The sequence below is a fragment of the Symphalangus syndactylus genome, chromosome 4 (genome assembly GCF_028878055.3).
Source record: "Symphalangus syndactylus isolate Jambi chromosome 4, NHGRI_mSymSyn1-v2.1_pri, whole genome shotgun sequence".
Lineage (NCBI taxonomy): Eukaryota > Metazoa > Chordata > Mammalia > Primates > Hylobatidae > Symphalangus > Symphalangus syndactylus.
In genome coordinates, this window is record NC_072426.2 from 53,034,650 (window position 1) to 53,052,167 (window position 17,518).

Below are 17,518 nucleotides of genomic sequence, written 5' to 3' on the forward strand. Positions count from 1 at the left end.
CCCATGCTGGAGTGCAGTGGCGCAATCTCGGCTCACTGCAAGCTCCGCCTCCCGGGTTCATGCCATTCTCCTGCCTCAGCCTCTCCGAGTAGCTGGGACTACAGGCGCCCGCCACCACGCCCGGCTAATTTTTTTGTATTTTTAGTAGAGACGGGGTTTCACCGTGGTCTTGATCTCCTGACCTCGTGATCCACCCGCCTCGGCCTCCCAAAGTGCTGGGATTATAAGCGTGAGCCACCGCGCCCGGCCTATTTTATTTTTTTGAGACAGGGTCTCTATCTCCCATGCTTGAATGCAGTGGCGCGAACTCAGCTCACTGTAGCCTTGACCTCCTGGGTTCAACTGATCCTCCTACCTCAGCCTCCCAAGTAGCTAGCTGGGACTTCAGGTGTGTGCCACTCCACCCCCCTAATTTTTGTATTTTTTGTAGGGATGGGGTTTTGCCATGTTGCCCAGGATGGTCTCGAATTGCTGAGCTCAAGTGATCCACTTGCCTCGGCCTCCCAAAGTGCTGGGATTACGGATGTGAGCCACCGTGCCCAGCCTTTACTGCTTCTTTTACTAATAGTGTTGAGAATCTCAATCACACCTAAAGATTCTGCATGAAAGATTCCTATGAGATATTCTAATTACCCGAGATTTACATTCCAGTGTCCTGCTAGGAAAGTTGATTTACATTTTACTGGATAAATACAAATGTTTTGAATAAAAACAATAGAGTGCTCGCTTCGGCAGAACATACACTAAAATTGGAATGATACAGAGAAGATTAGCATGGCCCCTGCAAAAGGATGACACGCAAATTCATGAAGCGTTCCATATTTTTTAATAATAATAAAATTAAAAAAAACAATGGAAAGACATCTAAAACTGAAAATCTCCTGAGGAGTCTCTGCTTTTAATTTCTTGGTGAGCACATGAATCTCAATAAGGAGATAGTTAGCACTGTTAGCTCAGGATGAGTTTCTGAAAGATACCTGGACCTGTCGCTATGTCTGAATGTGTCCCTCTCAAATGGATATGTTGAAATCCTCACCTCTAAGGTGATGGCATTAGGGGTAGGGCCTTTGGGATATGATGAGGTCATGGGAACTCCACTTCATGATTAAGATTAATGCCTGCTATGGTTTGAACGTGCCCTCCAAAGTCCATGTGTTAGAGACTTAATCCTCAATGCAACAGTGTTGAGAGATGGGCCTTTAAGAGGTGAGTAGGTCATGAAGGTTCTGCCCTCTTGAACGGGAGTGGGTTAGTTATCTCGGGAGTCAGTTCCTGATAAAAAGGATGAATTTGGTCCCCTTTCTCTTGATCTCAAGTGCTTGGTTTCCCTTCTACCTTCTGCCTTCCTCCACAAGATGATATAGCATGAAGGCCCTCACCAAATGCTGGTGCCATGCTCTTGGACTTCCCCGTCTCCAGAACTGTGAGCCAAATAAACTTCTGTTCTTTATAAATTACCCAATATGTGGTATTTTTATTGCAGCAGAAAAGGGACTAAGAGTGCCATTAAAAAAGAGACCCCAGAGAGTTAGCTAGTCTCTTCTGCCATGTGAGGTTACAGTAAAGATGGCTGTCTATGAGGAAGCAAGCCCTCACCTGACCCCAAATCTGTGGAAGCTTGATCTTGGACTTTCCAGGCTTCAGACTGTGATAAACACATTTCTGTTGTTTATAAGCTACTTACTTCATGCAATTTTGTTATGGCAGCCTGAACACACTAAGAGACCTATTTTCTCCAGGGACAGTACAACCACTTTAAATCTAAAGAGCAAGAATGGGGAGCCACTAGAATAAAGCTACATTCCAGTATCACTGCTGGGATGTAGAGATGATGGTGGAAAAAGACTTGGCAGAGCCCACCGAGGAAGGCAGCCCCACCTTTAATCTCACCCTGGGACTTTAAGACATGAATGAGTTGAGCCCAGATAGGTGACTTGAATTAAATTCCAGGTGACGGTTTTACAGTTGTTGGCACCAGCAGATAGGGATCAGAGGGCCTGCATGTGGAGAGAAGGGTAGAGGGTGGGGGTCTAGGCTAGTTGTTTGTTGACAGGGGCCATTGATGGTAGACTCCGGATGAGGAAGAATAGGTGGGAAGAAGGGGGAATGGCACCAGGAAGCATCAGGTTGGCCCCCAAGAGTTGGACCTGCCATCTCTGAGAGACTGGCTGGCAATAGGTCCTGCTGCAGTGGAGCAGTGGGTCCAGAGGAGGTTATTTTTGCTTTTAATATGAAGGTGGGCCCTTAATCATCAGAACAGGAGCTGAGAATGATGGTGAGGGTTTCTGAAAGAAAAAAGAGCCATGGGGGAATGGAATCAACCCTTTTTCACAATTTGTTAGGCAGTTTCACAAATTAACTTATTTGAAACTAGCCTCCACTCTAGATAAGGAAGCCAAGGATCAGAGAAATCACATAATTTGTCCAAGTCACATCCCTGGTATGCAGGCAGAGTAGGGATTTGAACTCAACTGTCTCTGTCTTCAGAGAGTGTGCTTTTTCCAGATCTTGCCTGGAAGACATGATGTTCCTCCTTTCCCTTTGTATCTAGCCCCTACCTTACTCCTCAGCCACTCTCTTGTTTCTTCTGCTTCATGCAATTCATTCTCCTGCCATCTTTTCTTCTTCTTTAACTTGCCATAATTTGCAACAGATCTATTTATTAAACAAAATCAATTTTTAAAGTAGACTGGTTGAAAATGTTATAATTTTCTTAAAAACAAGATTCCAATTCCTCTAAAATTAAAGAAGATTTGTTTTGTACTTATTTATAAAAAGTCTGTAACTTATTTTCTTTTATGTGTCATTATAATCAAGGGAAACAGTAGCGCCATGAATATATGATCAAAATATTACAGTTGAGAGATGTAGAAACTAAAACACAAAGAAGCTCCGTGACTTATTTAGAATAAATTGGCTAGTTCCTGAATGATCCAAATAATTGAGATAGGGAAAATCCTGAGTTAACAAATAAATAGAGTTTCAAGAGTGTGTTTGTAAATTAGTTCTCTGGCATTTGTTATATTTCTGTAATAAAAAGAAAATTGATGTGACCTGAGTGTCTCATGGAAAACAGCTGAAACTCATTATTTATATCTAAGACTAGTATAAAAAACTCCCCAAAATTATTATGTAGTACTTATAATGAACACAACACAAAGACAATACACTGAGAAAGAAGGACTTTAATTTTTAAATGTATAAGAAGAGAAAGTTTAATTAGAAAGACGAAAGAGTTAACTGGCGAATCTGGCAGAGATTCTAAAGATGACATTTGGACACTGATAAAGGCCATTGGGGGATGAATGACGGACACTTGTTTTTAAGAGTGTGAAAGCTGTCCTTATCAAAATGGAGTCACTTGTGTTAAAAAACAAGACAAATCCCTGACAAATGGCTGGGGAAGGCCATGAAGGGAGGGTTCTAATACACAAATGCCTGATAACAAGAACTATTGAAAAATACGGCAAAAACCACAACTTTGGACAAAGGCCATTGCAACCACACACACACACACACACACACACACACACACACAGAGAGAGAGAGAGAGAGAGAACTTCTGCGGAGACATCTGCCCAGCAACTGCCTGTACATTAGACTGGTGCCACTCTAGTTATTGATTACTGTAGCCAATGATAATTATCTCAAAAACAATGATTTAATCTTCCTTATTCCTTGAAAAACCTTTGCCTTCCTTTACCTCCCTGAATATGCAAAATAGCTTAATATGGCACACATATTCCCATTGTAATGCCCATTCCCAAATAAATATCATTTTCTTTTAGAAAGTCTCCCTCTCTGTTTATTAGGCTGACAAGAGGTAGTGAAAGAGATTTCCTGAGTGCCTATCATTTATATCACTCGGTAGTTAAGAACATCAGCTGTTCAAAATCCATCAATTAAATACACAATTCAACGCAGAATCTTTATGTGGCAATCTCTCTTCATTGTAAGTAAGTCGCTGAGCTTCTTTGTGTTTTAGTTTCTACATCTCTCAACTCTTAATATTGTACCTTCCACTCCAGCCATTTTAGACAGTTCAAATCACACAGACACAAAGAGATACTTTCCTTCTTTTGGTTTTGCAGTTCACTTAACCAGACCACCCTTTATCCCCTTCATTGTTTGATAAAATATCCTCTCTCAAAAGCCTTATCCAAATGCTATGTCAACCATTTGGCAAAATATTAGCTGTTTCCTCTGAAACTAATTGCATTTTGATTGCATTCTATGCATTTCTTTCATGATTTATAGTCTCTCATTGTGGTGTACGTATACATGCTTTATCTATAATATTAAGGTGCAAATTCTTAGGTATGGCCTTTGCACAGGTGCTCAGTGTACAGTTGTCAAATACAATTAAATTGTATCAATTTAGGTTTCTGTTCAAGGCTTCTCAGAAATGGCTTCATATCACCTCCGCAAAATAGTGTTCCCTTCATTTCCATTCCCTAGCCTTTATTTTCTTTATACCAGACATCACACAGGACATATTAGATATTTGTTTATTGTTTGTTTCCTCCACCAGAATGTATGACCTATGAGGGCAGGGCCTTTGTTTCACTTACCGTGTTTACCCCAGCGCCTAGATCTGTGCCTGGACCAGAGTAGGAGTTGAATAAACTGATATTACTGGAAGTGAAAGAAATGCTAACTGGAGTACTTCAAGACTCTGAGTCCAATAACTCATCGATTTTGTCAGTATTTAGCTGCAGGACATAAAGCAAGTCACTAACCCATGATGAGTCTCATGTCCCTGTAAAATCAATGATTGTTAAATACAGGATCTCTGAGGTCCTGTTTAATTCCATTAATGTGAGAGTAGAAAGTGAGAGAAGCAAACTGAGTTCAAGTGGATGTGGGTGAGAAAAAAGAATGCTCTAGGCAAGATTAAGGGTCCTGCTTTTGGTGCAGGGCAGAGAGAAAGTAGAAAAGCTGGGGCAACGGAGACAGATGCTCAGAAAAGGGCTGCCTTCAGATATATTAATACCTGTAAAGAAAACCCGGGGGAGGTGCTGACTTGGGGAGAGCCTGAGGCTGAGTAGACAGCTGGGCTGGTGGAGAGGAAGCTCCCAGAGGAAAGGCAACCTGCCAGTGGGGTGGGGGTGATGGGGTTGGCAAGCTCCACAAATTTTGCAATTTTGCCTCCTTTTCCAGAGAACAACCACTCTGTTGTGACTTTGTCGGGGCTGGAATAGGCATGTAGTTCACACGTGAAAGCGAATGAGAAGTTCTATACAAAGAACCACATTTGCTGTCCATTTAATTTATTCTTCCTCATTCTCAAAGAAGACTAGATCCTCATCTCTTACCCTTAACCTCCCCGTTGAGAAGCACTTTGCACTTCCCATTCTAGCGTATGTCTAGAACACTGCATCTAGTGTCGCAAACTTGTCCTCTTGTCCCCTCTGCCCCGGCACCTTCCCTCCCCATACCAGTAAGTCTGAGAAGGTCACTGTGTCTTCTACTTTTCCTTTTCCAGCATATGGAGACAAAAGTGATTATATCCTAGATGCTAATCCGCCATGTTGACCTTTAATAACCCCAGTCCCATGAATACCTCCTGATTCCTAGGATTTTTTTTTTAACTGTCCTTAGCATAAGAACATGTCAACCTTGATGCTATTGCCCACATTGTAGGCTATGATACATACAGCATTCTCACATGTTCCGGAGGGCTGCCTTTAATTGTCTTGCACAGAGCAGTTTACTCTTTCCTTACAGTATATGAGGCCAGGGTCTGGGGAGTAACAGTGCAGAAATTTATCTGCTTGCCGCCGCCCAAGGCCATGCTTCTGTCTACGATATCCTCCAATAACACACCTATTACCTACAGACTGGATTTGTCCGTCTTGTTCTTTGGTTTCTTGGCTCCTTCGCGTTTGGGGGCTGCTTTGCATATAAAGCCCTTTCACAGAACACAGCACCATGCTAGTACAATACGCTGTAGATTCTCCCTCCCACCCCCTCTCTCTCATATACTCATATATTTTATGTTGAACCAATATGAGGCATGGCTCAAATTTAAGTCATATTAAAGTTCTAGGCTAGTTTTGAAAACAGAAACTGATTGGAAGCAGAGGCTTTCAAATACCCCACATATGCTACTAGAAGGCTATACATTTAAGAGAGGCCATCTAGGAAGCAATAACAGGCATTAAAACAACAACAACAAAACAGAAACAAAAACAACTTGGGAAACGGCCCTCCCTTCACGTTTTTTCTATCCCATCGACAAAGGCGCGCTGTCCTTAGCTGGGATGATTTTGTCTCGCCTCCAAAAAGACACCCACGCACTGCTATGTTGAGCACCCGAGTGAGGCTACGGTTCCTGCGGTCACAGAGAGCAGGGAGGCTCAAGCACCTCCAAAACCCCGAGCCCTGGACAGCTCCCCACGCCCTTCCCGCGGCGCGAGGACCAGAGGTCCCCGGGGCCCCCGGGGGAGCGGCGCCCCCTCCTGGTTCCAGCAGCGCTGCTGCGGCCACGCCCCACCCAGGCCCGGGAGACTAGCGGGACAGTCCTCGCCGCGGGAGACCGACTGGGAAGAGCCGCGACCCACGCAGGCGCGCTGAGGCCGGGGCAGGGGCGGGCCCGGCTGGCGCGGCCGGTCTGCGGTTGAGGCCCTGGCGGGGGTGGGCCGGGCCAAGCCGGGCAGGGCCGGGGCGGGGCCGCTGGCGTTTCCGTTGCTTGGATCAGTCTGGGCGCAGCTGCCGGATCCTTCAGCGTCCGCATCTCGGCGTCGCCCCGCGTACCGTCGCCCGGCTCTCCGCCGCTCTCCCGGGGGTTCGGGGCACTCGGGTCCCACAGTCTGGGTGAGTGGTCGCAGCCAGGGGAGGGGGCTCCTTCTGGAGAGGGGAGCGGGGTCGCCGGGCACTGGATTCGCGCGAACGCTTGGCCGAGAGCTGTCGAGGTAGCTGCGAGAGGGCGGGTCGGCCCAGTGGCGGGGCCCTCCGGGCTGTCTGAGCGCCGCCGGGTCCCCTCGGACCTGCGCTTGGGGAGGGCGCGAGTTGCGAGTGGCGCGCTAAACCCGAGGTTTCTTCTCTTTTGCAGTCCTACTTCATCTTCCCCTGACCTGACTCGTCGCCATGGCACAGGTAAGGCCGTGCGCCGCGCACTGCGCTGGATTTACCCACAACTTTGTATGCTACGACGAGGGACTTTTTAGGATTTGTCTGAAAGCCAAAAAGTTTAGGAGGAAACGGAACCTGCTTTGGGGACATCGCTTCCACCTTTCTTGTACCCCCTTTGCTTCCCCGCCCCCTTTCCTGTGTCCCGGTTCTTCCCGCTGAGCGCCCTCCGGAACCAGCACCGACGCCGCCAAGCTGCCTTCGCGCGCAGCAGCTGGTGACGTGGCCGGATTTGTGTGCGCTCCCTTTTCATGAGTGAATGTGTAAAAGTGGGCCTTCCCCAAAATCCAGAGAGTAGCTCAAATTAGAACCAGAGCAAGAACAGCTCATCGTGGTCATGTGAGGCGAACGCATTCCCCCCCGCCCCGCCCCGCCCCCCGACTTCCTTTATTTTTTTTTCCGCCAAGTTTTCTGTATTTTAATACTGTGATTGAGCATTGGCTTTTTCCAGTTGCTCAGCCCAGTTTTACTAAAACTGTAGGTTGTAGGCTCTGATTTTTTTTTTTTAATCCAAAAGATTAAACACAAGCGCTGTTTTTCTTAAGCAATGAACTCGTGGAACGAGTTCTCAATTGAATTTGCCTTGGGACTGTTTCAGAAATTGGTAATCTACTACAGGCTTTCTTTACTGTTTTTTTTTTTTTTTTTTTTTTTCCTTTTTGTTTGAGACGGAGTCTCACTCTGTCGCCCAGGCTGGAGTCCAGTGACGTAGTAATCTCGCTCACTACAACCTCTGCCTCCCGGGTTCAAGCAATTCTCGTGTCTCAGCTTCCCAAGTAGCTGGGATTACAGGCACCCCACCACGCCCAGCTAATTTTGTATTTTTAGTAGAGACGGGGTTTCACCATGTTGGCCAGGCTGGTCTCAAACTCCTTGCCTCAAGTGATCCTCCCTCTTCGGCCTCAGGACTGTAATCCCACTGCGCCTGGCTTCTTTACTGTTATTAATGTTTATCAAAAATGTAGGAAAGAGAAGATAGTTTAACGTCTTTAAATATTGACCATGTTATACAGTCTTTTGTGAATAAGATATCAGGGCTTAAAAACTCCAAAACTGATTTCACAGATCTTGTCAATCTAACTGGCTTGTCAGAGTCCAGATAGTTTTTTTTAAACAAGTGTTTTAACTGCTAAAACAATGCTCTCTCTTATTTATAGTTCACTTTTTATCAGATTGACTTATCAAAATTGAAAAAGGTTTCTTGGTCCTTTCCAAGTGAAAATGGGAGGATTAAGATGAGTTGATTAGGGCCGGGCGCGGTGGCTCACGCTTGTAATCCCAGCACTTTGGGAGGCCGAGGCGGGCGGATCACGAGGTCAGGAGATCGAGACCACGGTGAAACCCCGTCTCTACTAAAAATACAAAAAATTAGCCGGGCGTGGTGGCGGGCGCCTGTAGTCCCAGCTACTCGGAGAGGCTGAGGCAGGAGAATGGCGTGAACCCGGGAGGCGGAGCTTGCAGTGAGCCGAGATTGCGCCACTGCACTCCAGCCTGGGTGACAGAGCGAGACTCCGTCTCAAAAAAAAAAAAAGATGAGTTGATTATTAAACTCATACAGTGATCTCATTCTTACCTCTTCTTTTGCACTTAAATGTTACAGTAAACCAATTCTCATATTACTTCAAGTGGAAAGTTTAGTTTAAGTTCTTCTCCATAGAAAGGATACTTTTATGTGGAATTAACTTTCCTGAGTAATATTTTTCCTATCTTGATATGCTGGTGTGGTGATGTACATGAAGATTTAACAAGCATCAAATAATAATTCCCTCTATCTTTGCTCATTTGGCAGTTTCTTGAATCTCTTGTAAGTTCCCCAGTGATGTCTGAGGGTTCATCAATTCCTTTTCATTATGTAGACTGTTTACCCAAATAGTATAAGTGAACACATTTTCCAGTTGTGGCCATTAATTTTAATAATTTCAAAGAATGATTAGTATCATAAAGGCCATGTGTATACAAAACCTAGGAGAATGGTGGTTTGCATATAAAATTATGTACCTGAGCCCTATGACAGTATAACACCAAGACTGTTTTCTATCAAAACTACAGTTTTTACTCATCATAAAAGTTACAAGTAATGTTTTAAAAAAGATACAGAGTGTTAAATTTTGCTCTAGTTTTGTTACTATTTTTGGAAATCATGAAAGTAAAACATTTTGTTAAAATATTTAGTATTGGCCGGGCATGGTGACTTATGCCTGTAATCCTAGCACTTTGGGAGGCCGAGACATGCGGATCACGAGGTCAGGAGTTCGAGACCAGCCTAACCAACATGGTGAAACCCTGTCTCTTCTAAAAACACAAAAATTAGTCGGGTGTGGTGGTGCACAACTGTAATCCCAGCTACTCGGGAGGCTGAGGCAGGAGAATCACCTGAACCCGGGAGGCGGAGGTTGCAGTGAGCTGAGATCGCGCCACTGTTGCACTCCAGCCTGGGCAACAGAGTGAGACTACGTCTTAAAAGAAAAAGTTTAGTATTAAAGTTGGGTGCGGCGTCTGAGCAGTAAGAATGTCAGGAAGGCAAAACTAGGCTACGTAATTGTTCATTAGAAGCTTCATGAATATCAGAATTTTTTTTTGTTTATTTTTTATTATATATATATTTTTGTTATACTTTAAGTTCTAGGGTACGTGTGCACAGCGTGCAGGTTTGTTACATATGTATACATGTGCCATGTTGGTGTGCTGTACCCATTAACATTAGGTGTATCTCCTAATGCTATCGCTTCCCCCTCCCCCAACCTCACAACAGGTCCCGGTGTGGGTGTGTGATGTTCCCCTTCCTGTGTCCAAGTGTTCTCATGAACATCAGAATTATCTCTATGGTATATGTTTAAGTTACAAGGTTTGATCAGAAATATTTTCGGTTGGTTTAAAATTATTACAATAATTTTAAAAAGCCCTGTGCCGAGCAAGCAGGATAAATGTAAATAAATAAGATGAAGCTCCTTCCAGAGGAGCTGACTGGATATTGATTGCATCTTTTCATGCCATTCATTTTTTAAAGTCAAGTCTCTCTGGAGCTAATGTTCACTTTTGGGATCTTAGATCAGGGTTACCTGTTTACTCATGGCCTGTGCTACTCCTAGTGGTCTCTCTCAGTTCCTTATCTGTTTAACTCTTAAGTTCATTTTGGCTGCTGAGAAGGAACTAGATCCAAAACTACTTGGCTGCTTTGCAAGCCACTGAGCAATTGATTGGCATTCAGCAAACCCTGATTTCCTTATCTAATATCCAGTTCTCCTTGGAAGGCCTGCATAGGTGATCAAGCTAGTTACAGGCAGTCCGGCTTTCTTCTTTTAATGACTTAGAAGTTCAAAATGGTAGAAATATAACAGTGCTTTTACAGCATAGATTCATTCCTGAAATACATTTTATTCATATAACCTTCATACTATTCTAAAATTTCACAAATGCATCTGTTTTTTAAAAATTGGGGCTCCTAAGACCTTTGCTTTAAGTACTTTTTAGACCCAGTCTTTCAGTTTAGTTAATTTACATAATATGTAAACATATCATCAATTGATTAATTGCAAGGAATTATACTCCTGGCTTCATTTCTTTGGACACTAGTTTTTTTTTTTTTTTTTTTTTCTCTCCCGAGATGGAGTCTTGCTTTGTTGTCCAGGCTGGAGTGCCGTGGCGCGATCTCAGCTCACTGCAACCTCTGCTTCCTGGGTTCAAGTGATTCTCCTGCCTCAGCCTCCCAAGTAGCTGGGATTACAGGCATGTGCCACCACGCCTGGCTAATTTTTGTATTTTTAGTAGAGACGGAGTTTCGCCATGTTGGCCAGGCTAGTCTTGAACTCTTAACCTCAAGTGATCCATGTGCCTCGGCCTCCCAAAGTGCTGGGATTACAGGCATGAGCCACTGCGCCTGGCCGGACACTAGTTCTTAACTGTTCTCTTTTTCATCGATGCATGCATTCTTGAATGCATGAGGCTTTTGCATTTCCACTGTGTGCCAAGTATTGTTAAACATGAGCGCAATGGGAAATGGATCTAAGATTTATTGATATAATAGATGCATTGCCAAGTCTTTTGTGTGCGTTATTTAGTCCACATAGTTTAGGAAATAGGTATTACTATTTTTGTTTCACAGAAGAGGAAATTGAGGTTACTTAGTTGGCATTCTTTGTATGGGACAAAGGAGGGAAGCCATCATACAGAGAGGCAACAACAGCAAATAAATACATAGAGGTGTAAAAGAGTTTGGCATGGTGGAGTGAAACTGCAGTGAGGTGGGGAAATCAAGCCTTGTCTTGGAAGGGATAGAACTTTTCAAGTTTTATTCATGGAATGCCCAATGGAACAATTTGGTAAAAGAGCATACTCTCCTCTGACCTCCAGTGTGAACTCAGGGGAGGCCAATGCCACCTGCTCACTTTAACTCACTCAAGACATCACTGGAGTTATTCTTGGGCAACTTGTAGGAGCACACAATTTAACTTTCCATTTTATTGGTGTTTGTCAAGGGAAGTCATTCTTACACTGGTAAAGGGACAACAACATTAAACACAGAGCATTAAAGAAATACACAACAAAAATTTAAATCATTTTACAGATCTTTACTTTGTTATCAAAACCTTCTTTTCTACCACGATGCAAACAACTTAATCTCTTCTCCAGTGTTGTTTTTTTTCCCTTGCATTTGATTTTAAGAAACAGGTCAAAGGTGGTAGGATGGATAGACAAATGGAAAGAAGCAAAAACAAGTAAGATGGAGCCTGAAAAGGAAAGGAAATTACACAAAAGTAAGCAATAGGCCAGTTCGAGTTTAACGCTTTGAACTATATCATTCACTTTTTCTGAGTTGGGATTAGAGCAAGGGTTAGGATTGGGGGTTGAGAACATGTCTCTGACCTCTGATGTGTTTGTACTCCTCAGTCTTCTTGGAGGTCCTAATTTTTTCCCTGATACTTATTTTGCTTTGCAGCTCAAAGCATAATCAGGTCACACTGACATTTCCCTCTTTTATGCCCTTCTTATTTTTTTCTTAGTACAGTGATAAAATAATTCATTTTCTCATTAGTGGGAACCATTATTGCAGGAAATATTAATGGGCCTCTAGTACGTACGTAAGATAGGGCCCTAGTGTACGTACATGAAGTGGGGAGGCCATTGTCTTCCCAGCTTACTGTTTTTTGGAGTGGCTTCAAGGTCTTTGGAAACCTGGGCCTCAGAAGAACCACCCTTAAAAATCACTGCATAGTGGCTTAGCAGGTGCTCAGCTTGTGGTTTGCTTCATGATTTCCAGCTCCTAGTTAATATTATGTGGAATGCTGGAGGTGGGGTGTGGGGGGCGGTATTTGAGTAAATATTGATTATATGGAACTGGAGAACAAAGAGAGTTTAGTCCTTTTCTGTGTCTTCAGGAAGGCTTTATTTAAAATGTTCCAGACAGGTGAATACTTTCTCATCTTTAAACTTGAAATTGTTATTTATGTCTAAGTTCTGTGTCTAGAAAAGCAACCCTTCCTTTGTTGTTTGGTTGGTTTTATTCATTTTATTTTGGCATACCTAGTCCTTGTGGGTAAAGAACTTTTTCATTTAGAGAAAAAAAAAAAAAGCCAACAAAATTATAGACCTAAAGAATGGATATTTTTGAAGGTGAGAATTAAAAGAGTGAATTGTATATTTTGGCCAAGTATTATCTAAGAATATATTATAATTCTCTTTGTAAGGCATTGGTGGTAGCAGATAAAGGGAACTGAGGATGAACTGAGGATGGGTGAATGGGTGAGGGAACGGTACCTACTTAAGAGTTGGCATTAATCTGGGTAAAGTGTGGGGACTCCAGGAAACAGGGGAAGCCCTCTTGAATGAGTCATTTAAAGTCACATTTGCAGACAGTTTTGTGTGGGCAGTGATGGGGTTTGCGCAGGATGTCCAAACAAGGGTTCTGCCCTTCTGACTCATTTCCCTGATTCACATCTGGTCTCTTAATACCGCTACGTGGCTTTGCTATTCTTGGTGGGTGACTCTGATTGTATGGAATGTAGCAAAAGTGTTTCACAATTTCTAGAAAGCTCTCAAAAAGAGGACCAGCAGTTGTTTCTTCATACTTAGTAGGTGAGATTTTTAAGATGCTTTTCTTCCATTCACCTTTCACCTAATTTCCTTCAGTCTCTGGTGTCAGATATCTTTTTTCTTTAGGCAAATCCCTCATGTCTCTTCTGTTTCTAACCTCTCCCTGTTTTTAACCTCTCTGTCTCTCCAGAAGTTTCTTCATAGCCTACAAACCTTATCAAGCCTTTTTTTTTTTTTTTTTTTTCTTAACTGTGTTTTTAAAAGCCTGGTTTGCAAACTGTTTCGTTGAGATGGTCTTTCCCTCAATTCATTCCTGAGTGTCCTATAGCCAGACTGTTAAACACCACCGAAGACCTCCTAGTTACCAAATCCAGTGGACCCTTTTACTCTTAGCTCTTCCTTGACTTGCTGTGGTATTGGACACTGCCTCCTCTTTCTTTCCTCCTGGAACATTTGTCTCCTTCAGCTTCCATGCCATCACCCTCCTTGGATTTTCTTCTTGCCTTTAGGAGTGCAGTGTAGCTTCATGGGTAAGAGCCCAGGAGCCAAGGTCCTGTGGCTTCAAGTCCCATCTCTGCAACTTGCTTGCTTGAAGGTCATTTGGTGACTCACTTGCTAGAACCTTTCTGAGCCAGTATGTTTCTTTGTCTGTAAGATGGGATTTCCCTGAGATGATCTATGTGAAGCTCTGTGACGGTGCCTGGTGCATTGCTGCACTCAGCAGATACCAGCTGCCACTCTGATTGTAGGTCACCTTCCCTTCTCCTCTGGCTCTTTCCACCCCATTAATATTGTCTTGCGTGGTGGCCTCCTCCAGCTACTACGGGCGTATGCTGACAACTCACAAGCCTACTATGGAGAAATGCAAAGCCAGCCATCCTCTTTCTCATCCAAAAAACAGAATCACCCTAAGTAGTTCCTGTCTACCTGGGGCCTGTTTCTGTCCCTGCCTTTGTTTAGGTCTTCCTTTCCTTCTTCGTGTTGTTAGTTTCTAAGCAGTCTTCTTGTCACTCTTGCACAGTCGGTTCCATCGTGTCCACTGATGCCAGAGGCATATTGCTGTGCAGAGTTGACATTGTTCTTCCCTGCCTGAGTGTCCTCCAGTGGCTTCCTGTTGCCTACAGGATGAGGTCTGCACATTTTAGCGTGGCTTTTATGCCCTTCCCCTCCCTTCACTGTGACCTTTCCCTTGTTTTTGTTTCAACCTTACTGCTTGTTCCAGTCTGTTGAAATACTTAACTCTTCAGCTAAAGTGCCAGATTGGCCTGGCAAATTCACAGGCAACTTTCAAGACTGTTTGGAATTTTTTTCCGAATTTTTTCTCTTTTCACACTTCCCAATATAGTCCTCTCAAATGTGCTCACATTGCCCTAATCCAGCCTCTGTGTGTACATATTCTACTGCACCTGATTAGTTATATGCCTGTCATTTCATGCTTAACTTGAGGGATCCTGACTTTTAACTAGTAGTTAGTATAATACTTTGGACGTGGGAGACATTCAAAAGATGATGAGTCAATGAGTAAAAAGAAAGATGAACTACAAGGGGCATTCAATCCTAAGTTCTCACATTAAGAAAACTTGTGGAGTTTATTCATTTTTACAATGATACTGATCAATTTGAGGTGGTCTCATTAAAGAGAAGCTGTAACTTGATCTGAGAGAAAGAACTTTACTAACCCAGGCTAGTTTTGAGCATCATCTTCTCAAATCTTATCAATTTCTTTTCTAAACTATAACTCCTTTTATGAAGTTGTCAGTATTCAACCATTCAGTTTCATATGGATTAACGTATAGAATGAATGGCAGGGAATCTGTTGGTCTTTATGTGTCTGCGCTCCTTAGATGAGGTGGAAATGGAGAGTAGCCTGGCTGTGGGTGGATCTCCCTCTTGGTGGAATGAACAGCTCTGGCTTAGTTTCATAACCTCTCCACGAGACAAGTGGGAGAGAGGCTCCCCTTCCCCTTTTCCTAGTTGGCCACAGTCCCTTGTTTAGCTGAGGCACAGAGGGAGAGAAAGCTGTTACCAGTGGTGCTTTCAACAACCTGGGGCTGGGACATCAATCTGGAAACACCTCTTTTTCTCTTGAATTATATTCTTTTGACCTCGTGATCATACCACTTGACTTAGAAGTTAAGGTCATGTGGGGCTTCATGAGGTCAGGTTTTCTGATAAGTTCTCTCATAGCTGACCCTGTTCAGAGGAAAGAACAGTGTGTCTTCTCTTCTTGAACAAGGGTAAGGACTGCTGTTGAAGAAAAAGTTATTCTGATGGTAAGGAAGACCTCAGTCAAGAATATTACAATGTAAGTCATGACTGTTACCACAGGGGAGAGAGATTAGGTTCAACTCTGAATACAGTGAAGACGATTGGGGATTTATAGCTAACAAGCAGAGTGAGGTCAGTGCATGGAAAGTTACTAACAGGAAACATCAAGTTAGGGGGACTTGTGCTAAACTGATTTAATAGGATTCTTGCTGAAGGCAGGCCAGGATGATCAGATGTTGGGAGAGGGGATGAGGAAATTGATCAGATATAGAGGGTAGCTTAGTTCATTGGGCTGCCGTAACAGAATACTATAGACTGGGTGGCTTATAAAGAAAGAAATTCATTTCTCAAAGTTTTGGTGACTGGAAGTCTCAGGGTGCCAGCATGGTTGGGTGTGGTGAGGGCTTTCTTCTAGACATTATTGTAGCCTCACATGACAGAGCAGAGAGAAGCAAGCTGTCTCCGGATTCTTACAAGGATGCTGATCTCATTTTGGGGGCCCTGCTTTCATGACTTCATCTAATTCTAATTATCTCGCAAAGGCTCTACCTCCCATTTACCATCATGTGGTGGGGTAGGGTTTCAACATATGAATTTTGAAGGGACATAGATGTTCAGTTCATAACAGAGGGTGATCAGATACCAAAAGTAGGGGTATCCTCCTTAAACTGACTTAGCAAGCTTCTTGCTAGGCAGGCAAAGGAGGCCCAATGACAAGGACTAGTTGAGAAGAGGGCTCAGGGGAGCCTGTTCAAAGTGTGGACAAAGGGAGAGTCTTTGTCACTATCTCCTGGATCCATGAGTGCCACTTCTTCAGGAAGCCTAATTTAGTACCACTAAAGAGAGAAGGCCACTGAACTGACCTTTGACACTATGCCCTGGGGAAGTTCTTCACCATGGCTATCTCTCTCTGTTGTCATCTTTTAAAATTTGATTAGTATTATGTTATTGTTGGCATATGCAACAATTGGAGGCTAAGATGGAAGAGAAACTTTCCTCCTTTTTGTGACTGTGCTTTTGTGCATTTATGATAAGACATGTAAGATTGTAAACCAGGCTAGCTTTACAGTCCTTTTATCTGTTTATTTCTCAGTTTAGATGGTACCTAAGCAGGAGTTTTGAGGGAATGCAAAAACATTTATTGGTAAAGTAAATTCTGGGAGCCTCCATTTAGCATAAGATAAACATTTATGGCTCAGTATTAATAAAGCCTTGTGACTCTCAGGATCTAATGATATCACTAACTTTTTTTTTTTTAAATGAGACAGTCTCGCTGTCTCGCCCCAGCTGGAGTGCAGTGGTGCGATCTCAGCTCACTGCAAGCTCCGCCTCCCAGGTTCACACTATTCTCCTGCCTCAGCCTCCCGAGCAGCTGGGACTACAGGCGCCCGCCACCACTCCCAGCTAATTTTTTTAGTGGAGACGGGGTTTCAACGTGTTAGCTGGGATGGTCTCAATCTCCTGACCTTGTGATCTGCCCGCCTCGGCCTCCCAAAGTGTTGGGATTACAGGCGTGAGCCACCACACCTAGCTGATATCGCTATCTTTTTTTGAAATATGAAGATATTTTGGTTATTAGGTTATTAAAAGCAGTGTATATATATGATAAAGTAATGTGTAACAGGAAGCTTTATGAAGAATATCTTCCAATACACCTTTATAAAGTTCTAAATTCAAAAATTTGTATTCCTGTGGCACATGAGCGATCATTTCAGGCTTTGCTGGGTTATTGTAAAGTCCCTAAGTAAGTATACAGAAACAGGACTTAGATCAAAAGGCACGTAACAAGAGCACTGCTTAGAATTGAGTACTCAGGACAGGGTATTAAGATTTAATGCGGGCTCAGTATGCTTGTAGATCAAAATGGTGTGAGACTTAATGGGAAGGGAACCTGCAAAGACGTGCCCTCTGTGAACCAGGAGGTGTTGATGGGTTTCGTCACAGAGAAGAGGGAGCCAGCCTTCCCACTGATGGTATTACAGGTGATCAGGATAGCTTCCGTGCTGAATCGGTCCTGCCAATTCCCATTGTAAATGGTTCCCTTCCCAGTTCAAAAGGGGTCACAAATCTTATCAAATGGTAAATTTAT

At 43.4% G+C, this 17,518-nt stretch overlaps 1 protein-coding gene and 1 non-coding gene across 2 annotated transcripts in view; both read left to right on the forward strand.

The window, feature by feature from the left end:
• The first annotated feature begins 719 nt into the window (after window positions 1-719).
• Window positions 720-826, forward strand: LOC129481512 (U6 spliceosomal RNA). Its single transcript, XR_008657478.1, has one exon. It is a non-coding gene; the product is annotated as a U6 spliceosomal RNA (small nuclear RNA).
• A 5,797-nt stretch (window positions 827-6,623) lies between these two features.
• ANXA5 (annexin A5) overlaps window positions 6,624-17,518 on the forward strand; it is a 29,466-nt gene continuing 18,571 nt past the window's right edge. Inside the window, exons 1-2 of the mRNA XM_055274690.2 lie at window positions 6,624-6,816; window positions 7,055-7,098. Of these exons, the coding sequence (XP_055130665.1) occupies window positions 7,090-7,098 (9 nt within the window). The 5' untranslated portion in view covers window positions 6,624-6,816; window positions 7,055-7,089. The remainder of the gene's footprint in view (window positions 6,817-7,054; window positions 7,099-17,518) is intronic.